The sequence below is a fragment of the Patiria miniata genome, unplaced genomic scaffold (genome assembly GCF_015706575.1).
Source record: "Patiria miniata isolate m_02_andy unplaced genomic scaffold, ASM1570657v1 HiC_scaffold_3, whole genome shotgun sequence".
In the NCBI taxonomy this organism is placed as follows: Eukaryota; Metazoa; Echinodermata; class Asteroidea; order Valvatida; family Asterinidae; genus Patiria; species Patiria miniata.
The window spans coordinates 27,472,531-27,489,238 of record NW_024037069.1 but is presented as its reverse complement, the minus strand read 5'-3'; the positions used below and the strand labels follow the sequence as shown (position 1 = coordinate 27,489,238).

General features: G+C 38.9%; 1 protein-coding gene across 1 annotated transcript; it reads left to right on the top strand.

Annotated features, from left to right (window-relative positions):
* Positions 1-5,822: 5,822 nt before the first annotated feature.
* Positions 5,823-16,297, top strand: LOC119736612. Its single transcript, XM_038210627.1, has 6 exons — positions 5,823-5,890; positions 6,364-6,714; positions 12,019-12,237; positions 12,498-12,695; positions 13,489-13,610; positions 16,205-16,297. Exons 1-6 carry the CDS (start codon positions 5,827-5,829, stop codon positions 16,295-16,297), a joined length of 1,047 nt encoding a protein of 348 aa, XP_038066555.1. The 5' UTR covers positions 5,823-5,826.
* Positions 16,298-16,708: the final 411 nt, after the last annotated feature.

Genomic DNA, 16,708 nt, shown 5'->3' with positions numbered 1-16,708 from the left:
TCTCCAAGGATTTCTGTGGTTATGGCGTTACGCAGTCCACGGATGCACACGGAAGTAATTGAAAACCGCGGAGATTTTTTTCAACGACAGAAATAAGATTTTGATACAGATTCAAATCCATTAATTCAAAATAAATTCTTTATTCAAAAGTTTTTTTTTTTTTTTAGAATATTAACAAGGTTTATGTAAATATGGTATGTCCTTTCTCTATGCTTGTGTCAAAAGGAAAAGAGTAAAAATAAACAAACTAAATAACAATTAATGCAAGCGTTCACGATAAAGTAGTCATACCTACTTTTTGAATGCTAAATGTAAATCATGGAAGAATATGCATGGACCCGAATCATCTGCCCAAGCCGGTTAATCTAACATTGGTCATTTCAAAAACGAAGGCTCCCCTTATCTATTCGTATTATTTTTTTTAAGCGCACGTTGCAATCGACTAAAATGCCGACACTGTATCCGCCGAGAGCACAATCCGTTTTCGTTTTGTACACAAATAATAGGCACGCTAAGATCAGTTAGCCCAAGTACAAGTCATTCTACGAATGCTATTGTAATTGTTTGCACTAGTTACTTTGGAATGGGAAGAACGACATGTCACAGCTGGCTCTGCTCAAACATGAGTTACATTCCGAAAGTTGACCGATCATTCGATGCGAAACCTCCCGCTCTCCGGAGCTCCGCCACTGATCGCCATCGATACTGTAATTTTAAGTCCTGTGACGTGACGTGCCTGACTTGTGGTGACGTAAGCATAATTTATCATAAGTGTACTGCTGGAGTTGTGATACTGGCGCTACCAAAATAGAGCGCAAGCTCCCAGTTCTGTGCACGGCTTCCACCCATATTTTTTACAAACCCTGAAGTTCATGGCCCACAATACTCTCAAATGCTAAAGATTTTGAAGGGCGTAGGCAATTTGGGGCCTATTTACTGGTCTGCACTATGTGATGCGATCATTACATGAGTCGTTTGTCAGGAATTTTCATTTGGAGATACAGGCCCAAAATAGGGCCACTTCATCACATTTCTACATCACATCCCTTGGTTGACCCGGGGTCGACAAACGACTTATATCGTCAACACACTTGCGTGGTCACCGCGGTAGTATCTGTGTAGGCCTACCACCATGGAGGAATAAAAATACTGATTTCGATTTCTTCACGAACCGAAGAACGATTTATTCCTTGTTTATGGAGCAGATTTCGACCTGAAAATATCGTCCGAAAAAAGAAAAGACTTCAAAACGTAAGTCCACTTTTTACGGAAGCGTATTTAGGACATGGCCAAAAAAAAAATTGAGGCCCATTTCGACCGGGCAGATTACTATTTCGCCGGGCAGATTACTATTTCGCCCGGGCGGATTACTATTTCGCCCGGGCGGATTACGTTTGAGCTGTTTTTCAGCTTTAAACAGCTCAAATTAACCCAATTTGCAATTAATATGAATTTGCTGGTATGTTAGGAACATTTTTGGGCGCTTAATATTTTTTAAACTTTTCTTTAGTAATTGGGCTGATAATCTCACTTTTTCAAGTTGGGGGATTATTTGGATGATTATCAGGTATTGCCGACTGATGTTCTTTATAAGCGTGACTTTCGTTCATTAATAAGTTACGATTTTAATGAAAAATCATGATGCTTTATCTGAAAGGCTATAGACATTAATAAATATATCACATTCTCAACAAGGCAAAGTCGCTTGACCTCTCCTTTCTGATAAAAGTATCACTTTGTCCATGTCCACTGTCCGATAAGGATATGTTTCGAGTCATGGTTATGAGATTTTAATATAAGGGGTCTGTCTGCATTTTTTAATTAACCTAAGTTTGACCTTCCGGTTAACCATCCGGATTATCAATGTCAACAAAAAATGAACAGATTTTCATGTTGTTTAAAAGTTATAATGATCAAAATCATGTTCTTTGTGTGTAATGGCTTGTATGTAGTACCTGATGACGTCAAAGTGAAGTAACTGAGTTATCGGACGTCAGGATAAGTTTCAAGTTCATATTGCTATGAACGTTTTGAAGAAAGGTGGCAGAGAATTTTTGTCCAAAATTTAATCCCTAAACCGTAACATTAACAACCCATATCACCTTCAAAAGTCGATCAGATAAGAGAGCATTAAAGTTGGTACTTCTTGGTTGTGGCACCTTGTAAAATGTTATTATATTCAAATTGAATTGATAATTGTCTAGCATTACATTAGTTATTAACTTTCCAATGAGACATCGCACGACATCAAAACTCGGCCCACGACAAGTAAACAATTAATTACATTGAACTTTGGAATTAAGAGTGGGACGCTCCTATTTCGTTCTGAAGAGTGTGCACAATTTCTGAATTAGAGCGCACCATTTAAAAACACTTTTAAAATTGGTATAAACACCTGAAAAAGCAAACAAGCACATTTATTGGTTAAAAGGGCATTATATTCCTATAAATTTCTTTTTGGAAAAAGCACGTATACACCAGCTTTAACATGATTTTTTTCCGTTTAGAATATGATTTATAAATGAACGAAAATCACGTAAAAATCTATGATTGTAATACCTGATGACGTCACAATGACGTCACGGTAATATGTACTACTCTTTGTCGGGATGCTCAGTCCCGGTTTCAAGTTTATGAACCGTTTTAAAGAAAAGTTGCAGAGAATAATACTATTGTCCAATCATCCCCCCAACTTCAAAAAAGTGAGATTAACAGACCGATTACCCAACAAAAGTATTTTAAAATTTAAGCGGTCCAAAATGTTCCTAAAATACCAGCAGATTCATATTAATTCCAAAATTGGGTTAATTTGAGTTGCTTTGAGCTCAAAAACTGCTCAATATGTAATCCGCCATAAAGGGTAAATAGTAATCCGCCCGGGCGAAATACTAATCCGTCCGGGCGAAAAAGAAATCCGCCCGAGCAAAATAGAAATCCGCCCAGGCGAAATAGTAATCCGCCCGGGCGAAATACTTATCCGCCCGGGCGAAATAGGCGAAATAGTAATCCGCCCGGGCGAAATAGAGGGCAGAAAATTTTTTGGGGGTCATGTCCTAAATACACTTCCGTAACTTTTGCTTCCTATCGACGTTTTCTACGACTTTCCTCATGCAGATCCGCCCTTGAGTTTGGACACTGGCGCGAACGATTTTCGTTTTCACAAAGTTACAAGAATGTTACAACAAGAAAATTCGGAGAAAAACGCTTTGAAACGTTAGACAAAAGCCTTTAACCTTAAAAGGGCCCGGGGCGGAATCCGCCCCCCCCCCCCTCAACTTTTTCCGCGATAGCTTTGAATTTTGTTCCGCGTCCCCAGCTGTTACATTCGGAAGCGTATTTAGGACATGACCGAAAACATTTTTTTTAGGCCCATTACTTCGCCCGGGCAGATTACTATTTCGCCCGGGCAGATTTCTATTTCGCCCGGGCGGATTACTATTTCGCCCGGGCGGATAACTATTTCGTCCGGGCGGATTAATATTTCGCCGGGGCGGATTAGCATTTCGCCCAGGCGGATTACTATTCCGCCCGGGCGGATTACTAATTCGCCCGGGCAGACTACTAATTCGCCAGGGCAGATTACTAATTCTCCCGGCCGGGCAGACTACTAATTCGCCCTGGCGAATTGGTAATCCGTCCGGGCGAAATAGTAATTCGCCCGGGCGAATTAGTAATCCGCCTGGGCGACATAGTAATCCGCCCGGGCGACATAGTAATTCGCCCGGGCGAATTAATTATCCGCCCGAGCGAAATAATAATTCGCCCGGGCGAATAAGTAATCCGCCCGGGCGAAATAGTAATCCGCCCGGGCGAAATGGAGGGCCGGAATTTTTTTGGGGTCATGTCCTAAATACACTTCCGTAGTTACGACTTTTTAGCCTCGAGCCTTGCGCATCTTTTGATACCAAAACACATAAGAATCGCGCCGTGAAAATTGAATTTTCTCATATGCGTTGTATTCACAGAGCCGAAGAGAATTAACCCACTCGTACATAATTATAAATAATTAATTAGCCATAATTCCAAAACCCTTTGACCTATAGTCACAAATTTCTTGGGTTTGTTCATGATGAGTTGCTCTATGCATGTACCGAGTTTCAAAATTTTTCGTCACTCCATGGCCGAGATCTTAGGATCCCCCCCCACCACTGGCTGAGAGATGAACAAAATAACCCGGTCCCGCTTTTTGGGTTAAACTAGTGCACGTTTAATACTTCGTGCAAACGAAAATATATATACATACATTGTATACCGAGTGAGCGCATAGTGTAGTTTGGACTTTGGTGTTACTTCGTGACTTGCATGAACTAATTTCGGACTACGAAATACACATGCATACTCGTATTTCATTAAAAATAGAATTTGCGTTAGGTTTTGGTGAACACATTTTTAACAATTTTTTATATATATATATATATATATATATATGCAATAAATTCAGAATATGAGTTAAACAAACTTTGGCATATCTCTCTTTGAAGAGAGATATGCCAAAGTTTGTTTAACTCTTATTCTGAATTTATTGCATGGTTATAGCTCTACAGAGATGTATCGAGCACTGTGAATTGTGATAGAAGACGATTTCATTGGATATTTATATATATATATATATTGCTGGTTTTTTTACGCCATTGGAGTAAGCATACGTTTTTCCCATCGTTTTCATTCAATATACGATACATGTTGTGTGTGTCACATAAATGTTACACACAGCTCCAATACACAAATGTGGTTTCTTATACCGCCCTTCCACAGAAAGCGACAACTGGGCAGCTGGAATCACAACTAGCCCACACTGAATAGATAGACTTACTTTGTTTTCAACCTCGTTTCTAACAGTAAGCCCTGGATAGGAAACTTTTTTCCTGTATCCTGATTCGATACCGCAATTGGAAAGTAATAAATTTCTATCGTGTACTTAATTGGTGTTGTTATTTCCAACGTGCATTACGTGTTTTTAAGTTCTTGTAATTATTTCGTACACACATTTTCTTAAAAATAATCATTTCCTTTCCAATTTGTTCAAGTTGTAAAATGTGACTGTATTATTTGTCTGGTGAAGATTGTAACAAAAATTTTGAAAAAAAAATCGTGTTTCCGTAACTCAGGCAATGCTCACGCCGCGACAAATTATGTTTTTACCCTAGACACCACACAAAAAACGCTGCTGTGAAGCACAGGACGGCACCAGACTATTCCTCATTTGCATATGCCCCCACATGTTCAAAAATTCTGGAAATGCAAACGATCCAAGGGTGAGAGAGCTTTCAATGGTTTCAACCCAGGGGTGTCTGGGGGGGGGGGGGAGGGACTGTTTTCAAATGCACAAGTCTCTGTATTAATTTAATTCTGTGTAATATGGGGCCAAGCAAGTATTTCTTTCTCCTGTCACTGTACCCTTCAAGTTCAACACGTGACAATGTGTTTCCCATAAATCGTGGCGAAAGCTCTTGCCAAGAATATTCAGAAATGGGTGATAACATATCCCGTGCATATACATGTAGTCTTAATTCCAAGACTTATAGAGGTGCGAGGAAGCGCGAGGAAAGTAATCGAACGGCGCTGCTAATGAATTTCAAAACTGCATCAGAATTGATCTCTTCATTATGCACCCTTATTCACAGAAGGATTTAAAGGTCCTAATATACCACTATATATAGCCTTCGTATTGCTGCCAATATCAAATTTGTATAAGTTTCTGAGAAAGATAAACATTAAGGCATCAATAGTTATAGACACTGTCACACAATAAAAATAATTCTGGAAAAGACTTCAACAAATTTTACGTTATGATTGCATTTTTGCTTCCATTATAGAGACGGCAAAATGACGAGGCGAGTCGGAATTCGAATGCAGCGGGTACCATCATCATTGCTGTTATACTGCATCTGTAAGCACCTTTCACAAAATAATAATAATCTTTTTTTGCGGACTCATGGCTGCACTGCATGGATTGTAAATCCAAACCCAGTAATCCCAATATTATTACCAATTAAATTACAGGTAAATTCAGTTTTAAAGTCTAAAAAAGTTTGCGGTTGTATGGGAAATTCCAATGTGGTTAATAAAAGTGGCTGTGAATTACGGGCAAATACCTTTCGGGAAATCCTGACTACATTTGGGGGTGAAATCACTATACGGCAATGATTTTCTTCTATAATGCCTCCAAACACAATCATGAAGGCAAATCTGGCGGTGTTTGACTTTGGGTCCAAATTGAGAAAACTATTTGACTGGAATTAATTTACTACAAATTAAAATTACTAATCAAGAACAATACAATCGTGTCAAAAAGAATGTCAATTGACCTAGATTTCATGTAGGCTATATGTAGTAAAATCATAAATGTGTCGTTCATTAAAGGTTTAGGTACATTAGTCCAAGCGATTACCGATGGAGCCTTGTTCTTAGAACGAGGCCACCGTGGGATCGTGCCCTGTCCCCTGAGCAAAACTTGCAAAATACTGGTAGTACCAAACGTCGACGCGATGTACTGGTACTATGGCTCAACAAGCGACACATCCCTGCTCATCTCGTACTTCTGGGGAAGAGTGGCTCCACAAAACGGGATCCCAGAGGGCGTCTATGATATCGACGATGAGTGCAATCTCATCATTGAGAACGTCACCGCCTCCAATGAGGGCGCCTACTACTTTAAGCTGAAACCACATTTAAAAAGTATGGAGGAGGGACAGATTGAAGTTTATGACAAGGGTGAGTCCATTTTGTGAGTTCTCTTTACTTGTTTGCTTCAAATGTTTCTTAGCATTTTGCAAATTCCTTTAAAATATACACAAACAAAAAAGAAGTTCAATTAGCTCACGATCGCTATGGATATGTGAAAACTACATTTGGAAGAATATTTATTAAGAAAATTCCGACATTTGGATCTGCACACTTCCCAATTTCATTGATATTTTAAACAGCAAATATTGCTTAGCATATATACACGTATGTGCTAAACAAAGATAAGCTGGGAACCTGCAGTCACAAGCAATAATACAGCATGGCATGTTGGCGGGTAATATTTTTGCCAAGGAAATATTTCCTGTGTTTAGGAAATGTCATGTGCCTAGCAGCTCCATGACATTGGTCGCAGGTCGATAACAATAATGACGTCTGGTTCCTGTACTTTGTCTCGAGTCTCTGAATCACACTTTGATTAACATACCTCAATCATTCAAAAACGAAAGTACCAAAATATTATACAAAATATAGAAAATATCCTACTTTAATGGAAGTAAATAATAGGATCAAACATCCTGTGAAATCATTGGGCCTAGTATAACTGTCATTTTCGATGACATTCAACTTTACATAACCTTTAATCCCAACTTTCCAGGTGAAGCTGCTGTTGCTCTGCATAGGCTATCGAAATGAGTAGATGACGTTCGACACTGGATGACTGCAAACAAGCTGAGACTAAACAGCTCCAAAACTGAGTTTTTCATATCTGCATCTCAAAACAATCTCCCAAAGCTCATCAATTACACCTTCCAATCGATAATGAGTATGTGTCCCCATCTATTTCAGTGAGAAATCTAGAAGTAACATTCCACCAATCGATGACCATGTCCTCTCATGTTACATCCCTCTGTCAGGCAATCAATTCCAATCGACGCAACATCTTCAGAATTCGTCGCTTCATTGACAAGGAAAGCTGTACACATGCCTTGAGGGCCCTGATTCTGTCTAGACTAGACTATGCCAACTCTCTTTTGGCCGGTTGCAGCAGCTCTGACATCTCAAGATTGCAGCGTCTACAGAAAATCCTGTTATATGTATACAAGTCAATCCACGGTCTCGCTCCCATATACCTCTCAAACAGCATTTCATTCTTCAAACCTTCTTGACCCGGATTAAGCTCCGCCACAGACACAACCCGGCTCGTGGCAAGGGCGGATCCAGAACACAATTTTTTGGGGGGGCCAAAAAAAAATGTGGTCCCCCCAAAAAAGTGGGTCAAAAAAATTACGGCGTGGGGTTCGGGGCCCGCTTAAGGGCCCCGAAAATTTTTTGGATTCTAGATGCTCTGTGGTGCGATCTGAGGCAATTTCTGACCACTTTAACCAATGTTTTTTTGAGGAAAAGTTGGTGGTGTACTCATTGCCTGCCTTATTGCGATGTCACATAAAAACAAAAAATTTGGTTTCTTTTTTTTTGGGGGGGGGCATGGGCCCCCTTTGCCCCCCCCCCCTGGATCCGCCCTTGCCTCGTGGTGCCTAGGGGCCAAAGGATGGTTGCGGAGAGGTCATTCTCTATCTGTGCCCCTAGATTGTGGAATGATCTCCTATCAACCATCAGACTGGCTCCTAGCCCACAAACATTCAGAAGCCTCCTCAAAACACACCTGCTTGCCCTGATCTCTTATGTGATTTACTCTTCCAATGTCTCTTTTTATTTTCTTTGTTTTTGTTTGTAAAGCACATTGATCATTAATTTGGAACTGCGCTATATAAGCACCACGAGTATTATAGGTTTTCCCGTCCAATTTCGCACTTAGTGCATGCAAGAGTATAAATAGTTCATTCAATTTTGCTATAGGGCAACCAAAAATTCAAACTAGTCATTCAAAATCGCCATAGGGCAGTCAAAAAAAAGAAAAACAGTCATTCAGAATCAACATACGGCAGCCAAAAATTCATAATGGGCATTCAGATTCGCCATAGAGCAATCAAAAGTGTAAAAACAACATTCAGATTCGCCGTAGTGCATTCAAGTTATCACGGAAGGACACGTGACTGAAGATAGAGCATTCAATTTCGCCATGGGGTATTCATGTTCATAACTAGGGCATTCAATTTAGCACTGTATTTACATGACTTGTATACAGTAATACATATTCAAATATTCTTTGCGCGTTTTTCCCAACCTGCAATATGTGTGCCACCAATGACCATTCATAAAACTTCACTGGACAATTTACATTATTTTTGTACAGATGCCTGGACTTCGATAGTTGTATTTGTTTTGTCTCCTAGAGGTGAAATGTAAATTATAGAAGCATTGGCCTGCTTATTGAGCAAGTTATTTTGTTGGCGCAAATTGAATATATATATTCCTTTCATCTCCTTTGGTAATGCATTCTTTGCATTTCACCTTTTGCTTTCGACATATAATTATCATCAGCAGTTTGAGAATTTACATTGGCAGACATTACGCAATTAATATCAATGGCTGAAAACATGACTGAGTTTTGAGCTTTGAACTTTAACATGTATATTTCCTACCAAAGATCAGTAAAATATAGCCATCTGCAGTTACGATATCATATTAAGTATATACATTTAGTTATAATTATGTTTTAAAAACAATATAAAACTTACTTTCTCATGCACTATGTGCGAAATTGAATTACCTATCTTTACTTTTGCATGCACTAAGTGCGAAATTGGACGGGAAAACCTATATTATTATTATATTAATATTCATGGTTTATTTATTTCATTTAAAGGACACATGGCTGTCAAGAGGCTGAATTATGGTTATTTTACAATAGTTAAAAACATTAAAGTTAAAACAAAATCGACAATGAACAATGATCCTAAAAGCTAACATCAGACTGGTAAAAGATAGATGCACATAAAAACAGAAAATGTACTTTAAAATATATTAAGGGAGTGTGTGGGGGAGGAGGTATGGGAAGCTGACCAGGGAATGGGTTTGGCTGGGTGAGTGTTGAGAGGGATGGTACTAGGATATTGACGTGAATAAGATATTTCGGTAAAAAAACACATACAGTAATATAGGTTTTCCCGTCCAATTTTGCACTTAGTGCATGCAAGAGTATAAATAGTTCATTCAATTTTGCTATAGGGCAACCAAAAATTCAAACTAGTCATTCAAAATCGCCATAGGGCAGTCAAAAAAGAAAAACAGTCATTCAGAATCACCATACGGCAGCCAAAAATTCATAATGGGCATTCAGATTCGCCATAGAGCAATCAAAAGTGTAAAAACAACATTCCGATTCGCCGTAGTGCATTCAAATTAGCACGGAAGGACACGTGACTGAAGATAGAGCATTCAATTTTGGCATAGGGTATTCATTTTCATAACTAGTGCATTCAATTTAGCACTGTATTTACATGACTTGTATACAGTAATACATATTCAAATATCCTTTGCGCGTTTTTCCCAACCTGCAATATGTGTGCCACCAATGACCATTCATAAAACTTCACTGGACAATTTACATTATTTTTGTACAGATGCCTGGACTTCGATAGTTGTATTTGTTTTGTCTCCTAGAGGTGAAATGTAAATTATAGAAGCATTGGCCTGCTTATTGAGCAAGTTATTTTGTTCCTCACCAGCGCCTTGGCGCAAACTGTATATATATTCCTTTCATCTCCTTTGGTAATGCATTCTTTGCATTTCACCTTTTGCTTTCCACATATAATTATCAGCAGCAGCTTGAGAATTTACATTGGCAGACATTACGCAATTAACATCAATGGCTGAAAACATGACTGAGTTTTGAGCTTTGAACTTTAACATGTAAATTTCCTACCAAAGATCAGTAAAATATAACCATCTGCAGTTGCGATATCATATTAAGTATATACACTTAGTTATAATTATGTTTTAAAAACAATATAAAAGGGTTCAACAAAGAATTATTATCAGGAAAGAAAACCGTAATCAATGTCTTAAGTTGTGATGAAAAGATTGTTTTAAATGATTAAAGTCATATGAAAACAGATACAAGATACAAAACACAAAAAGTAAATATATACAATATGAAAGAAAAAATCATGATATTGTATACATGTTATGATTTATGTCTCTGGTCAATGCATATAATTGAAGAGATGGTGCAAATGACCACAAGAAAATATACAGTATGAAAGAAAATTTACAAAGATAAAAAAAGGCATATGAATTAACAAAGGGAAATGTTAGGAAATGTTCCCTCTGCTAATTCATCTGCCTTTGGGCCACCCAATAAATATGATTTTTATTCGGCGACTTAATAAAGACAAAGCAAGCTCATTAAGTGGAAGAAGATATAAACATGAGAAAGCTATAAAAAACAAATAGTAAAAAAATTATATGTGCTAAATTGGATGCACAAATTGTATAATTGGATGCCCTATGGCGAAATTGAATGCTCTAACTTAGCTCGAGGGGGTTTCAAGGGCGAACTTGGTTGCACTATGTACGAATTCGTATGCCGATTGGCGAATTTGGTTGCCCTAAAGCGATTATGAATGCCAATTGGCCATTTTGGCTGCCCAATAGTGAATTTGAATGCCGATTGGTGATTTTCGCTGCCCTATCCGCGAAATTGAATGACCTTTTTATACTTTCTCATGCACTATGTGCGAAATTGAATGACCTATCTTTACTTTTGCATGCACTAAGTGCGAAATTGGACGGGAAAACCTATATTTGGAATAAAATCAGATACATAATTACTTTGAAATTCTTACTAGTGATGGGATTACTGAATTTCTATATCTTTCAGTACGACATTTTGGGATTACCATGGCATGATTTCCATTCGACCGCAAATCTTTACAATTTATTTTTTCTAGAGGCAGCATTTGTCGGAATTCTGTTGAAGACATGGGCTTTTTGCCAAATTTATACAGAAGGCTTTGGCGCCTGATATCTAGCGTGGTGATATTTAACCTCTCGATAGCATCATCATCATTAACATATTCATGACCCAGAATAATGCGGCAAGCCCGCTTCTGCACTTCTATTTCTTGTCTCTGTTTTATGGTTATTGAGGTGGGCCTATGCCAGACTTGACTTGCGTATTAACAGAGGAATTCCCATCATTGAGCCGATGGTAAGGACGAACTCATCTCGAAATAAAGTGGGATCTTATTACCACAAAAGAATGCACTTTCAGTGTTTCCTGCAGAAGTTTATCTGAGCTGAAATTTGGGCGGGCTAGTTTGTTGAATAACCTTCTTCACATTCATTGTATTGTTGTTCCTTAATTTGAATCAGTGAAAATGCATATATTTGGCAAAAGTGATGATTTCCATTACCCTTTACCAACAGTATCCCCAAGTCATCCATATCCTACCGTCATCGGCTGCGATCAAGACCAAGACGAAGACACGTGCGAGGTGAGAGTACGACACGACAGCACGGTGCATAACCTGACCTGCGTCATGGAGCAGGTCAAACCTGCCGTGGAATTGAAGTGGTTTTTGGGCGGGCTGACGGAACTCAAGGCCTCAACAGCAGTCAGGTCTGTATTTCTACCGGCTAACACAGGTAAGCAATCGTGGAGGAATCAGGTAATCACTGGCATCGCTGGAGGGGTTGTGAGGCCCCCTATAGTTTAGTTTTTTTGGTCGCCAAAATCGTTGCACTGTCGACAAAATTGTGTGTCCGTCCGTAGTGTGTCTGTTTCAAAATCGCCGACCTTGGAACATAACAGCGCCCCATACACAGTTATGATCGTTTCCGATTTTTTTTAGTTACCTGTTATTAAAACATATATTATGTACAGTATCTATAAATCTATCGATCAGGTTCGTCGTTGAGGAACAACACCTATTCAACTTCAGCAACAATCCAAGTTCCTTCGGATTACAATGACATAGAATATGTATGTGAGGCAATGGGTGTTGCTGTAGGAAGTAGTTCTACACGCACGAGGGTGCGCCTAATTACCCAAACTAAACCAACAACGGCAACTTATGATGAAGTTCAGTCCTCCATCAATCCAGGTAGGTTTCATTTCGCAGACTTAGTATGACTCAATATCTGGCTGCTTGGATTGTAAATCATACATTATGTAATTTCGATGTTATTGTAAAAGTTCTATACTGTTTTGATGTTGATTGGGAAATACCGATGTGGTTAAATAAAACCGGCTGCGATTACGGTAAAATTTAACTACATCATGGGAAGAAATCAGTGAACCACGCGTTGTGAACTCCTGCAATTATGTTCACTTCATAATAATTATGTAACTGCATTCACACACAATCCCGAGTGCGAATCTGGCGGTATTTTGGTTCTCTTCATTAAGAAGAATAATATAACTCGACTTTTGTTTGCTTTAAATGACCGCTATCACGAGTAATATAATGTTGACAAAAAGAATTTGATTTCAGCAAAATTGTAAAACTATCCAGGAATCGTTTTGCTGCATGGGCAAAAGGTCTTTGAATAGACAAACAGATATAATTTCTCGTTCATTTGGTTTAGTCCCTTGTGCTATTGCTTATGCGAACTCTAACGGAACTGTGCTCTAGAACGAGGCAGAGGGATTGTGCCTGTCACCTGAATGTATTATACATACACATTGTGTGTACTAATGCGTATCGAATCCCAGAGGAAAAGGACGTCAGATGTGACGTCAGATGGGGGTCTATTAGGTGATGGAACAATGAAACTCAGTGATTCGATCAAGTCAGATATCAATCGAATAAAGTCAGATGATAATTAAATCACTGAGTTACATATCAAACAAATCAAGTCAGATATTGTGTCAGAGTGCCTTTTGACTCTTTTCAGGAACAACGCTTGCTTTGATAGATTGTATTCCAATTCCCAACAAACCCGTCGATTCGATTGTGATATTATGGGTCTTGGCTTCAATCTTACTCACCTGCATTGTCGCTGCCGGTATCTACATTGTAAGTACAGTGTGTGTAATTGTACATGTATTAAAAAAAAAACAGTTGGTGCAACGTTGCTGCGGGGACCAGGAAGGGGTTAGAAGCGGTGCTAAATATTTTTGTCAACTGTGCATGAGGTGGGGTAGGGAGGACCAGCAGCCTAGGGAAATTCAAAGGGGAGGAGGCGAGGTGGAGTCTCAAAGGGGCGCTGTTCAAACATCATGCCCATCATGCCCATGTAAAGGGTGATAAACTGCGACTTAAGTGTATTGCATAGTTTTAAAAAGTTAAAGTGCGTTGGCTATTTGGTTAACCTTGAGTATATGACGCCAAATGCTAGCTGCTGACGAGGACATGATGGGGTTTGCGTTGGTCAATTGGCGGCGCCAGACTCTAAAATGGGGGGGGGGGGGGCAATTTGGGGTCAGGGAAATATTTGGGGGCAGTCAACTAAAACTTCCTGTGTATTCGCGCGCGTGCCCATTTAGTCCGTGGGACGAGAGGCCGAAAACACTTTAGTTTTCGAGATGCGCGATCTGGTCCGCCGAATTTTATAAAACTTTCCAGACATGTAGATTATGATGAACCATATCTTAAAAAAATATATATTGTTCCCCGATCCACAGTCTGTTTTGAAATGAGATAATCTGGGATAAAAAGGCCGAAAATGTTGCATGAGAAAAAAAAAAATAGAAACAGCGCCCTCTATTGACACAGTCAGAAACCTTTTCGCATGCAATGAGCACTTGCCAGATAATACTTCTTTCAAGTTCCATTTGAAGATCATTACAAATCAAATGCATTCAAGCTGTTGCCGAATGGCAGCATTCAGAAATCGAATTCGTTGTTTATAAATCAATTAGACGAATTACGTTTTTTGACTAAAAAGGTTTGGCGTAGACTAGACAAAATCGATACTAGCCGCTGAGCCTAAACGTGAACTTCAAAATTGCTTGAACTAAATTTTATATTGTCACACAAAACACAAAATTAAACGTTGGAAGTGTACTCGATGGTGATGGGCGAATATGAATATTAGAAACGGTGAATTCGAATGATAAACGTTTTAAAATAGCCGGGAAAACGAAATAATCTAACTTAATTCATTCATTTATTTATATATTCTTTTAGTTGGGGGATTTAAGCCTGCACATGTTGTTACCCACACAAGAAGCATGGTATTTAGATTACATAGGTTTGTTCAATCTGTACTGAATGAGCATTACTTGTTTATTTTTAACTTAAAAAAAAGAGATTGTGAGCACATGTACACATTACAGGCTGGTTAGATAATTGTTGTATAGCATGTCAAAAGTCTCATCAAATTGACCCACTTTTTTTGTTTGCAAACTTTTTTTAAGAAGAGAAAATTAATGATTATAAGATGGAATTTTTGCGCAGGGGTGATATTATTCAAATTAGGTTTTGCCCTTCACCGACGTTTTTAAACACTGTATACTCTGAGTATACAGTGTATACTCTGTTTACTCTGTATACTCTGTTTAAACACCGAGTATACAATGTTTAAAAACGTCGGTGAAGGGCAAAACCTAATTTGAAGAAAATTAATGTATATTCCCCTTTTTGGAAGCTGTGAGAGGCAGCATTACCACTGCAATTTTTGTTCAAGCTGACACCGTTTTACTGATTTTATTATTTTAAATATTGTTTTAGGAACCGATTCCTAATGTTGTTGTTGCTCTGTCTATTCCGTGAAACCACAAATAACCCAACGGCCCACCCGCTTCCTTTTTAAGGCTGCATCAAGTTTGTATTACTTTTTTAAATTTCAGGAATAACATTTCTTAAACACGTTTCAAAAGTTCAGATGCTCCAGCAGATCACGGCCACACACTTATATTATTTTTGAAAACATGTTACCCTGAGATAAGAGTGCACAAAATTATTCTGATCTGTGGTGTAACCATACCAATCGATGTTCAGCTAATACATAACAACGGTAAACATTCAAATGAGGTTTTGCCCTTCACCGACTTGTAAACACGGTATATTTAGTGTGTTACCTCCCGAATGAAAGTTGGAAAAATCACTCAGGTGGGACTCATACCCTCAACCTCCTGCTTTGTAGTGCAGATGTCTCACCACTCGACCACCGAGCTAACGGGATCGGTTGGCCGGTTCAAATCTGATGTAGTAGCGGGTACCGCATAAACTATTATAAGATGGAATTTTTGCGGCAAATTGGAACCGGCCAACCGATCCCGTTGTATCAAAGGCTGCACCCTATCAGTGCTGTATATGAATGTGTGTGTGGCGTGTTTTGTCTACCAAATTACGGTACCAATGTTTATAATGCTTCCATTGGCCCAAAATGTGTCCACAGAACCGATGATTCACTCTCTATCGTCAAGTTATTATGAACGGGGGGGGGGGGGGGGGGGGCAAGGAAATAACTTGTGGTGCAAATCCCCCATGGCGCCCCCCCCAACCCCAGTGCCGCCACTGCATTGTTATGCTTAAAAGAAAGGGAATTGTTTTCTAATGAGATAATTATTGTTCACAGTTCAAACCCGAACGTCTTGCATTCGGGTGACATGATCCACTGCTGATTATCCCAATTTAGCAATAATTTACATAAGTTTTTTTTACAGGTCTGTCTCAAGAAGACACAAAGTGAACTCATTCGTGACTTTCGTGCTGGAACCTACGCCACTGTGTCTATGAGCCTCCAGGACCCTCCATGAGCTCTGGGCATTTCCACCGGGTTGCCCTTTCTCTTGCCACAATCTTGGACAGAATGATTTCTAACCGTAATCACTCCCAAGAAACATTCATGTTGTAATTTTATGGTGGCGTTCCACACACAAAATTATTAGAAATCTGTTGGAAATGATGAGGCATTTTACACTACACATGAACAATACCAGTGTAAAGATTTTGTTTTTGTTACATTATCAAATACCAGTGTAAACTACCTCCAGCGAGTTTAAATGGAGCCCATCACGTGAAGTCAATTTTGAAAAGTGCAATATATTTCTTTGGAGTTTCAATTTTAATATTTAGTATATTGTCATTTTAAGCTCTGACACTCCTGTCAGAGCTTAAAATGAAAATCACTTGTCAAATTAAAGGGGCATCCCCTTTACATCACGTTG

What these genes read in the sequence shown, in the direction of transcription:
- LOC119736612 (XM_038210627.1), top strand. Translation starts at nt 5,827, where the DNA reads ATGACGAGGCGAGTCGGAATTCGAATGCAGCGGGTACCATCATCATTG. An exon ending in ATTGCTGTTATACTGCATCT is followed by an intron (nt 5,891 to 6,363) that starts GTAAGCACCTTT and finishes CGTTCATTAAAG; the next exon opens with GTTTAGGTACATTAGTCCAA. An exon ending in GATTGAAGTTTATGACAAGG is followed by an intron (nt 6,715 to 12,018) that starts GTGAGTCCATTT and finishes CTTTACCAACAG; the next exon opens with TATCCCCAAGTCATCCATAT.